At 40.0% G+C, this 11,942-nt stretch overlaps 1 protein-coding gene across 6 annotated transcripts in view; it reads right to left on the bottom strand.

The window, feature by feature from the left end:
* Window positions 1-11,942, bottom strand: part of LOC136842428 (early estrogen-induced gene 1 protein) — a 337,802-nt gene that overhangs the window by 17,442 nt on the left and 308,418 nt on the right. For all 6 annotated transcript variants that reach the window (XM_067109755.1, XM_067109757.1, XM_067109752.1 and 3 more), the window contains exon 3: window positions 5,086-5,206. In XM_067109755.1, coding sequence (XP_066965856.1) covers window positions 5,086-5,206 — 121 coding nt within the window. The remainder of the gene's footprint in view (window positions 1-5,085; window positions 5,207-11,942) is intronic.

The following is an 11,942-nucleotide window of genomic DNA, read 5'->3' as shown; positions in this document are numbered from 1 at the left end:
AATCCTCTTGAAGATTACGAAATAAAAGGTTCCCAATTCCGTACACCAATAAAAACAAAGGAAACAAATAATAATCAAAGGAAAATATACATTTTCTAAAGTCTAAACAGTAAACAAGTTCGTCTACAACCATCCCTGAATATAATGTGTCCAAAGTAAGTTATCAACGAAGACAGAACAACCAACAAACACCAACATTCCAAGTGAAAGCCGAAAGTCAAGAGGAGAAACGTGAGAAAGGATCATAAGACACAAGAAGAAGAAGAAGAAGAAGAAGAAGAAGAAGAAGAAGAAGAAGGAGGAGGAGGAGGAGGAGGAGGAGGAGGAGGAGGAGGAGGAGGAGGAGGAGGAGGAGGAGGAGGAGGAGGAGGAGGAGGAGGAGGAGGAAATGCAAAACTGGTATTCTCGCCGCCACCGCAAGTCCCTATTATCTTCTGGACCTCAACTATCAATGGGAACATCTCCGGGGGGTTATCGTTACCCTGGGCTGATTCGTGGGGTAAGCAATACACAAAAGGTCACAGTCTGTGACCTTAAAACACCCCTAAGGTCACTGTCCTTGATTCTGAACACAGAAATGGCGACCGGGCCTGATTTTGAACATGAAGAAATGTCACTGTCTATGACTCTCAAGACACGGGTCTATGTCCCCAAGTCGAAAAACGCAAAAAGGTCAATATCCTTGGGTTTACACTTGAAAAAGTTCAATGTCCTTTATTATACACATACAAAGCAATCGCTGACCTTGATTCTAAGCATACATAAGTCACTGTCCCTGACTGTATAAACTAAAAATAACACGGCCCCATATTCTAAACGCAAAAAATGTCACTGACCTTATCTCGGGTCATGATTCCGAACACATAAAGGGTTACCGTACTTTGTTTTAAACACAAGGCACAGTCACCGACTTTGCTTTTCAAACTTATGCCATCGACTTTAACCAACTAAGGAATTTTAAAAATATCAACGTCACGCCTATCATTGTCATAATTAAGTTATCATTATTTCTATATAGAATGAACCAAGGAATGATAGCGTTACTATACTTCTTATCGTTAATGCAAAAATTAACTGCACGCCAAACGTTCTCTCTCTCTCTAACAAACTGAAATATTAAGGGAAATGCATTCGGAGAGATTTGTCAGATAGCAATAGATTCCACGATATCGTAAAGCAGTTGTGTTTGGTCTTATCGAAATTGCTATCTCAACTTTCTGCAGATAAGAAAAATGGGATCGCTGCCTTAAGCCACAGCTGAGACGCTTGTTTTACGAGTTTTCTTTGCATGAGACAAAAAAAAAAAAAGAGAAATATAGAAGAGATTGCATTGGCATAAACTTCTCTCTTCCCCGAACCAATAAAGGGATAATGCAAAAAGTAAAAAATGAAGACTTTCTCAATTTTCTTTTCAGAAGACATAATATAAAAATTAATAATAAGCTAAATGCATATCTGCACGAAAATTTTCTTTCCCAATGACGATACAGAAAAAAAAAAAAGATGACTAATTTGGAAAAATGCGTATCTGCACGAAATATTCATCATTTCCTCTGATAAAAACAACAACAACAAATTATCTCACACAAGTAGGAATTACCACTGTCGCTATTTCCTTCGCACAATGACTATTCCGACCCCGACCGAAATGCGACGCAAATCAGCGGAAACAAAGCAAGGTTAAATAACAAAATCCGCGAAATGCCGCGTTCTGTCCTAAACAACGCGTGCGTTGATCTGTCTACCGTTCCATTGCGATGTGTACAATGCCACATAAACGAATTTGCATCATAAAACGCCCTAACGACCAGGCATAACAATGAAATAAAAAAAAAAATTGTAATAATAAAATAATAAATTTCGACAGAGAGAGGAAGCAGGACTTGGCAGAGAGAGAGAGAGAGAGAGAGAGAGAGAGAGAGAGAGCCAGGACAGGTTTACATAACTAAACTTGGCAAAAGCTGCCATTTGCCTCTTAAATGAAAACCAACTAAATCATTCTTAAAGAAGATACAGATAAATAAATAAATAAGTAAATATACAAATAAATAATCAGGCTTTGCAATCCAACAGACACCAAAAGAACGTCGCAAACTTAAGATTGTCGAAAAGGCTACACACAGACTGCGGAATTCTCTGCCTTCTTATGTATTTCCCGATCACTTAGCCTGTCTTTTTATACGGGCAAGACTTTAGCACCCATGCCCGTCTACGGTCTCTTTACCGAGAGAGAGAGAGAGAGAGAGAGAGAGAGAGAGAGAGAGAGAGAGAGAGAGAGAGAGAGAGAGAGAGAGCTCATTTGCTTATGAGCATCACCTTGACTTCAGGGCAGTTTGGCACCCCCAAAACAAACTTCCTCCCCTCCCCACTTTAAAAAAGCCTCCAATCAACACCCTTGTCACATTCCATAAATAAATGCCCAAAAGGAGAGGCCCTCTTTAAACTAACAATAAAGACGAACAAAGGCTACAACTGCCTTTGTAGCCAGGCTGAAAGGGGCGACTGTCTCTGAGGATAACTACAATGTTTCTGTTGTGATTTGTTTATCCCTTCATAATTTAGTATTCGGACAGGGTAGGTCAGGTAGGTCAGGTAGGTCAAGGGAGGTCAAGAGGATAGGACAGGGTAGGTCAAGAGAGGTCAACAAGGTCAGTCAAGATAGGTCAAGGGTAGGACAGGGCAGGTCAAGGGATGTCAACAGGATCGGACAGGGTAGGTAAAGATACGTCAAGGGAGGTCAACAGGTTCGGACAGGGTAGGTAAAGATAGGTCAAGGGAGGTCAACAGGGTAGGTAAAGATAGGTCAAGGGAGGTCAAGAGGATAGGTAAAGGTATGTCAAGGAAGGTCAAGAGGGTCGGAGAGTGTAGGTCAAGACAGTTCAATAGGGTAGGTCAAGACAGGTCAACATGGGAGGTCAAGATAGATCAACAGGGTAGGTTAAGATAGGACAAGGGAGTCCAACAGGGTCACCTCGATTACTAAGAAACTTGGCTTCCAATTGGCTAGTTGTTCAAAGGCGAAATCGGTGATAAAATTCAGTAAGAGAACCCGGAATTGAATCCCCAAGGGGAAGACGCAGCGATTAGGAAATTTTAAATCGGATCCGTAGCGCATCTGTTGGCCTAATCAGTGGATTATGTACCAGATTAGTTGCTAAACATTCTCATATATTTTTTTTCTCATTCTGAGGAAAAAAAAAAGAAGTCGCATAACTCCTCAAACCGGAAGAAAATGTCAACAACTGAAAGACCGGTTTCAAGACCTAAAACTCGCCTGTTTCAGGTCGACACGTTTGATGAAATAAGATTTTTTTGTTAGCACATACACACACACAGTTAACTTAAGTATATCTTAGTTTAACCAGATCACTGAGCTGATTAACAGCTCTCCTAGGGCTGGCCCGAAGGATTAGGTTTATTTTACGTAGCTAAGAACCGACTGGTTACCTAGCAACGAGACCTACAGCTTATTGTGGAATCGAACCACATTATGACGAGAAATGAGTTTCTGTCACCAGAAATAATTTCCCCTAATTCTTCACTGGCCGGTCGGAGAGTCGAACGCTGGGCCAACAGCGTGCTAGCCGAGAGCTCTACCCACCCCTCCAATGAAGAACTGAGAGAGAGAGAGAGAGAGAGAGAGAGAGAAAGAGAGAGAAATGGGGCGTTTCTGTCTGGTTTTTGAATGAAACGTTAAAGTCAGATGTGACTGTATACCAAAGGTTTCTGAGATATTAACAGACAAGAAGGAACTTAGAAGGACTGACAGATCAGTATTAAAACTAAAGAAACGTATAACAATATTAAAACAAAACCATTTTCGATTATCTAAAACCTTTCAATCAACAACAATAGTAACCCAAGTCCGTCACACCGGAGAAATAGCAAAAGTAAAAACAAAAAAGAAAAGAAAAACAGTGTGTCTGACAATGATTTCAAACCGATTAACCTATTCTAATAAATCTATTAATAAAAAAAAATAAAATTAACAGAGATATTTCCAACTGATTCTAAATAATTAAACACAGCAACAGGAAACCCATAAAAAAATTAACGTAAAGAAAAACTAAACACAATAAACATGGTTCTAAAAAACTCTTATATTTGTTAACATTAATCCCAAGACCCAGAAAAAAACTACAGTTATCTACTCCACCACAAGACCACAAATAAAAGAACAAAATACAAAAACAACAGCTCCTCTCTCTCTCTCTCTCTCTCTCTCTCTCTCTCTCTCTCTCTCTCTCTCTCTCTCTCTGGTGTCTACCAAGAGGCGGAAGGCCCCTTCCGCCTTTTGTTGTCTTCGACATGGCACATTGGTTCCAGGAGGAAAATAAGGGGAAAATAATAGGAGAAGGAACAGATCGACGCGATAGGACTTACTTACAGAGGTATACCTCATGAGAGAGAGAGAGAGAGAGAGAGAGAGAGAGAGAGAGAGAGAGAGAGAGAGAGAGAGAGAGAGAGAGAGAGAGGTGTTCAAGATATAATGTGAACAATAGCACACCTTCAAACAACTGAAGTCTTAAGTCTTTTTCTCACACAAACACAAATCCTCCCCCCCCTCCACACACACACACAAAAGAGAGAGAGAAGAGAGAGAGAGAGAGAGAGAGAGAGAGAGAGAGAGAGAGAGAGAGAGAATGTTCGAGATATAATTTGAACAAAAACATACCTTAATACAACTAAAATCTTAAATCTTTTTCACACACACACAAACAACCCCTCCCTCCCAACACACACACAGAGTGTTTAAGATATAATTTGAACAAAAAACACACCTTCATACAACTCAAGTCTTGAGTCTTTTTCTCACACACACACACAACGCCCCCCCCCCACACACACACAAAGAAAGAGAGAGAGAGAGAGAGAGAGAGAGAGAGAGAGAGAGAGAGAGAGAGAGAGAGAGAGAGAGGCTATCAACACAGAGTTTGAATGAAAACATAATTGCATACAGCTAATACAAGTCTTTCACACACACACACACAAAGAGAGAGAGAGAGAGAGAGAGAGAGAGAGAGAGAGAGAGAGAGAGAGAGAGAGAGAGAGAGACTTTCCAAGCACTTCCCTCGCCCCCCTTACCTGTCTGACAGAGACTCTGCAGACACAGGAGTCGAGTTCACCTGTTGAAGCATTGGCTGTCATCTTGCAGGTGAACGAGAATCTAGCGTCCCACCTGACTGTGTGTTCTGCCACCATAAGTCTGCAAGGAAACAAGGAAATCAGTTTGGAAAATTAAGCAATAACACTTAAAATACATTCTAAAATTAATAAAATGTCCATAGTATATTATTAAGGATAAAGGAAGTTGATTTACAATCGCCGGATAAATGAGGATTAGGGGAGAGAGGAACAAGGCTCAACTCTGACCTTACGACGCCACAGTTTTAACATTAGAAACAAACAAATGTCAGTGTACTCTAATCCTAACGAGACAATAATACCTTTCGTAAATAATTCATTCTAGTTTTAGAAGGCTTTGGGAGGAAAACACTGCCATTTTTCCAAATCTCCCACTGACAATAACTGATGCAAAATACGCATATCCCCCCACCCCACCCCCCTCGGTTTAAATCTGTCCTGAAATACTCTCGCCAATAATGGGTGACCTTTAGAGGACCTTTGTCAAAATAAACAATAAAACAAAAGTAGGGCCGGTGAATCACCCCCTGTACATCAACCAAAACGACCTTTTCAGAAAAAAAAAAAAAAAAAAAAAAAAATCGCGAACCCGACAGGAAAAAGAACGGACCGTTAAAACACCGCCTCCCGGACGCATTGTAGGCTAATCGCGGAATGGCCTTCGTTATTCTATAATTAATCAATGAGACGACGTGGATTCGGTGCGCGTCGCGCTTTGTAAAACAATACGCACCGGGAACTACGGCGGATTGGCAATGGCTGGGACGCACTTCTCTCTCTCTCTCTCTCTCTCTCTCTCTCTCTCTCTCTCTCTCTCTCTCTCTCTCTCTCTCTCGTCTCTCGGCCTGCGTTTTGTTTGTTTCTGAAGGTGATCACTGCCTTGCTTACGGGTGCAGCTTTATGTTGCGTCCAAGGAGGTGTGGAAGAAATGGTTTTCATTCAGAGGGACGTCTTCTACTACTACTACTATAACTACAACTACTACTATTAATGAATGGATGAATGTGGCAACAATTGCTGCAACTTTTATTGAGGTTTAACCATGAGGATATGTTCACTGTTTTTGTCTGAAGAGGGTCTTCGAATGCTAAGTTGTGAAAGTAAATCTTTCCATTGAAAAAGACTTGTCTACTAGTACTAGTACTACTACTACTACTACTGAGGACTGTGGCAACAATTAGTGTAACTTATTTTTAGCCTAAATCCTTAGGATACGTTTATTATTTTTATTACTGAAAACCATCCAACGAGCGCGCGCATTTGACCCACATCCGGCTCTTGAACAAATTACTTCACGGCTCAGGTATGAAAATTATGTTAATAACCCCGGAAAGTGATTAACTGTCAAGAAGTAATAAACCGATATTCTCTTAAAAATAATAATCCTTATAGTGAGGTGATTAAACTTCTTAATCAGTGGCTACAAGAACATTCTATTTCCTGAACCGCTCTTGGTCGGGTCATTAAAGACATTCTAGTTGGTGTAATTACGCGGATATAAAGTTCCATCATAAACGTGTCTAGTGATTTGTTGCATACATAAAGAGATTCTTAAAATTTTTTATTGCATGTACGCAACTTGCCTACAACAATATCTTTCCTTTTTCTTCATTTTGAAATTACAACTAAATACAACTTTTACGTGAGCGCATTTCTTTTCTTTTTTTTTAAAGAAATTACTTGCAAACAAAGAACAGTTATGTTTTTTCCTGTTTACCTTTGCCTTAGATGCCTATAGGACAGGTAATCTAATGTCCCTTTTAGATCATGGACCCCACCCACCCACCCCCAAAAAAAGAGGGGGGGGGGAAGAGATGAGGAAGCAAGAATGGTGGGGCTTTGCCATGAAGGAAGCGGTAATCTTCTCCCCTGAGGGAAGGAAGATTACATAAATCACGAAAAACATAAACAGGACACTTTATCCAAATCCTGGCAAAATGCGATAAGAAAACGCAGCTTCTGTTAGACCACAATGTTGTTGTAGAGCGAGCTGGCCTTATGCCAGCACGGGCTCTTGTTCCTCAAGCAGCTCGTAAATCAGGCTGGGTTTATATTCAGAACAAACACCGGGAAACCCTGAAAATTTTAATTTAACTAATAACTCGCTTCAGTGATCAAAACTGGTGATATAAAATGGAACACGAATGGAAGTTATTTTAATGACTGAAATGTCACCTTCCCTTTTTTATAGACGTGGAATGGCGAATCTTCCGCCCTTGCTATTTTCACGAATGATTCGAAGTCCCTTTCCTCTCGATTTCCATTAATCATCCTCTCAAATTCCGAGGATTTTTTGTGGTGCATGAAGTACACTGCCCTAAAATGGAAGGCTGCAGTATCTGCAAAAATACAGAACTGAGAAAAATGGTGGATACTGCACTTTTCTCTTGCCTCACTGCTGATTTTGCAGATACTGCAAATGGGACCCCCTAAATAAAGCATTGAAGAATCATTCTGAAACTGCAGTAACTTGTGTTTTAGTGTTTCACGAGCCCAATAAGTGGCATATCTCAATTTCGAAAATTTTGCAGATACTGCAGTTTTCCATTGTAGGGCAGTACAGTATAATGAAAGAAAGGCAATTCTAACAATAGTATTCCTGTCATTCGTCGGTCAATTTACCTGTCTACATAATTGAAAAGACTGTTTATGAAGGCACCTACAACTATTAATATCACTACTAATACTATGAATGAGAGGGTGAGCATGACAATAATTGTCATATTTTTTTTTAAAGCTACTTTAAACAGGATATTTAATTCACGCTTGCCTCACGACAACGAACCTCATGAGTTCGCTTCATGAGGCGCTGGTGGGCTGGTCATGCAACTCTTACCGAACATTTTCGGTGCTGTTTAAGTGCATGGCAACCTGTTACATGAATGTAACTCTTTGCCTCTATAAAATAAAGTTAGAAGTGTAGGAAAAATACTTCGGTTCAATTATGAAGAATTGGAGAAGGAACTCGGAATGCAGCCAACAGCCTCAACCAAAAGAAAAAAAACATTGGCGTGATGTTGGCTGTTTGATGATTACGCTGGCATGGTACCAAGCACGGGCTCTTGCTCGGGGATCTGTATCTAAGATGTCTAGAAGGTCCATTAACATACATAAAGAAAAACATTCAAACCTGTCTGTCACGTGGTGGCAGGAGATGGCACTTTTGGAGGAGGAGGAGGAGGAGGAGGAGGAGGAGGAGGAGGAGGAGGAGGAGGAGGAGGAGAGGAGAGGAGAGAGAGAGAGAGAGAGAGAGAGAGAGAGAGAGAGAGAGAGAGAGAGAGAGAGAGAGAGAGAGGCTTAGGGAAGGTAAAGTGGAGGTGATTGGATGGTATGTGCCCTCCATGATAGAATCGTCCGGTTCCCTCCGATACACGTGGAGGCAGGGGCACATACACACGCACATACACATACACACACACACACGCACACATACCTATGGCCGACCAGCAAGGGGTACTAGGCTAGAGATACCCCAGCCACCCTATCCTGCCCCCATAAGATTCCATTGTTCCCTGGGCACACCACTACCTTCCCTTCCAAAATGCGGATAGCAACCAATCACCGGTTGGTTGTTTAGATTATCTGGGGTCGCCATGATTAGGAAAAGGGATTGCTGGTACACTCTGACATTCTCATCCCCACTTCCGTGTTCCCAGAATGTTACAGCATTAATTTCTTCCCCAAGGAACAATTTTATGTTTTCTTACGTCATGAAGAAAATATTTAGGCGTATCGTTGCTATGTTATTAGACAAGGCAACGGGATATTAACCGAAGGGACACAAGTCAAAAGTATGTTGTTCAATCCTTTTCTCTCTGCCCTGTCTTCGGGTTTGGGCTAGAAAAAGGTAATATACAACTTGTTCCGTTGGATTTTGCACTTACAAGAGCCGGGAGGGCAATCTTCAGAATGGCTTTCCAATTTCCTTTTCGGCTTTGTAAACTACAAACAAGTAGTAATTTTTAAAAAGAAAAAAATGAAAAAAAAGACTGCTCAGTAACTGCAGATTTCGGCCACAGAATCTGTTCTGCAAAAATGAAGAACCTCATTAATTTCACGTGAAAATTGCAAGGTCACAACCGAAACATACACTAATGTAAAATTTTTAGAGTCACACACTTGAAAAATAACCATTTTTCATTTATCTCCCAGCTGTCAATGAAATACAACAACACTCGCATGAACTGAAATAACCTTGTGATTTTTTGAGAAATTCGAAGTATCATTCGAACAATATGAAAATAAAAAAAATAGTTATTAAACAGTAAACAAAGAGTTATATTTGAATTCAGAGACACGAGTGAGGAAGTAACAATTAAAAACTTCCTGGAACACAGAGGAACAGGAGAGAAAGTGGAAGCAAGCACCACTATGACTAGAGATTTGGGACCAGAAGATATACGTATATAAAAAAGGCTAGGCTGACGTCTTTGAGAGAGAGAGAGAGAGAGAGAGAGAGAGAGAGAGAGAGAGAGAGAGAGAGAGAGAGAGAGAGAGAGAGAGACTTTAAAATGCAGAAAAGAGACTGCGACTTTCTTTACCAAAATCTATCTCACTGTTCCTAACCCAAAGAACCTCGATTGGGACAAAAGCAACGCTCGCATGAAAGAGAGAGAGAGAGAGAGAGAGAGAGAGAGAGAGAGAGAGAGAGAGAGAGAGAGAGAGAGAGAGAGAGAGAGAGAGAGAGAGGGGCAGTACATCCACTTTAATGTCTGGATAGCTACCAGTCTGCTCCCTAGAGACAGAAGCCCTATTACAACACGCAGGCAAAAATATTAGAAAAAATTTACAGCACATGAACATAACATTTTCTGTATACATTAGCAACGACTGAAAACAGTATTTCGAATTCAGCTCAAACCAAGTATGCAGCGTACGTAATTGCTGGTTTGCATAAACATCGTTTGTCAAACAAATGCAGATTGCAGACGGAATAAATGGAACAAACAAAAGCTAATGAACAAACGCACGGGACAAACGAAAGCTCACGATCAGAATAAACACATACACACACAAAAAATTACAATTCAAAGTCATGAACAGAGCTCCAGAACAAAGCATATGAAAGGTCATGAACAAAATACAAGAAAAAGGAAATATTTAAAGTTCATGAACAGAACATACTTAAATAGATCGCCAGAACAGAACAAACTTAATACAAACACCTGACTCCAAGAAAATATTCTAGACAAATAAATAAAACCTCATGAATTGAATACTGTCGATGAATTCAACTCACGAGCAAAATATTCTGAGTAAAAAAACTCATAAACCGAACATTTAATTATATACTTGCAAAATATTTTAAGTAAATACAACTCTTTTAATTCTACTATCTAGTAAATAATTTTCATTTTGTTCGAATATTACGAATTTCTCGAAAAGTCACAAGGTTACTTCAGATAATGCGAATGTTATCTCTCTTCCATGACATTTGATTGGGATGGAATGCTGGGAGACAAATGAAAAATGGCCATTTTTAGTTTTCTGTAAAAGAAAACTATTGTGCCGGCTTTGTCTGACCGTCCGCACTTTTTTTCTGTCCGCCCTCAGATCTCAAAAACTACTGAGGCTGGAGAGCTGCAAATTGGTTTGTTGATCATCCACCGTCCACTCAACAAACTTAACCAAATTGCAACCCTCTAGCCTCAGTAGTTTTTATTTTATTTCAGGCTAAAGTTAGCCATAATCGTGCCTCTGGCAACGATATAGGATAGGCCACCACCGGGCCGTGGTTAATGTTTCATGGGCCGCGGCTCATACAGCATTATACCGAGACCACCGAAAGACAGATCTGTTTTCAGTGGCCTTGATTATACGCTGTAGCGGCTGTACAGAAAACTCGATTGCGCCGAAAAAAACTTCAGCGCATTTTTTTACTTGTTGAAATGTGACTTTTGTAATTAATCCTCACAACTAATGTTCTATGCAAATAAAATAATATCACAAACTTGGAAAGAAATCTTTTGTAGACGAGAGAGAGAGAGAGAGAGAGAGAGAGAGAGAGAGAGAGAGAGAGAGAGAGAGAGAGAGAGAGAGAGAGAGAGAGAGAGAGAGAAATTTCCACTTGGAAACTAAAACTACTAGCAGCTGTAGTCCTATTCTTACAGTGGCTGTAATCTACACTGAATCGTATTAAACTTCGATACACTTACACACACACAAACTATCATACAGACACAATAATTATATAAGTCAACAAACGGAAAGATAAAGCAACAAGCTACAAAAAGCCACAAGTTAAGAAAAACGCTCTTGCGAACAAATCGAGAGAGAAAAAATGAAGAGATACAAGCAGGGCCTGTAAGGACACAACATCTGTTTTGGCAACGTGATCACCATCCATCAGCTGTTGCGGGTGCGTGACAGGTGTCAGTGCAGACACTGTAACACTATACAGGGATAAACAACACAGTCAATAATACTGCGAACAAATAAAAATAAGAACTATGTCGTTTTATGCGCTATCGATATACAAATTTATTAAAAAATATATGTATCTGTGACCTCGATAACTGAATAAATAGAAATACTCTTTGTTAACCCACCCCAAAAATATTCAATTAAAATGCTAATTATCTGCCAGTGGCCTCAATACACAATAACTATGTAATTTTATGTGTTATACTGATATGAGAATTTATCAAATAATATATATATACCTGTGACCTCAATAACTGAATAAATGAAAAAGTTCTTTGTTAGCCCCCGAAAAATTTTTCAGTTCAAAAGCTAATTATCTGTCAGTGGCCTCAATACACAAGCACATAAATGAAGTGAGTATCTTCCTGTGACCT

Source organism: Macrobrachium rosenbergii, chromosome 10 (genome assembly GCF_040412425.1).
Source record: "Macrobrachium rosenbergii isolate ZJJX-2024 chromosome 10, ASM4041242v1, whole genome shotgun sequence".
Lineage (NCBI taxonomy): Eukaryota > Metazoa > Arthropoda > Malacostraca > Decapoda > Palaemonidae > Macrobrachium > Macrobrachium rosenbergii.
This window is presented reverse-complemented; position numbering and strand designations above follow the sequence as displayed.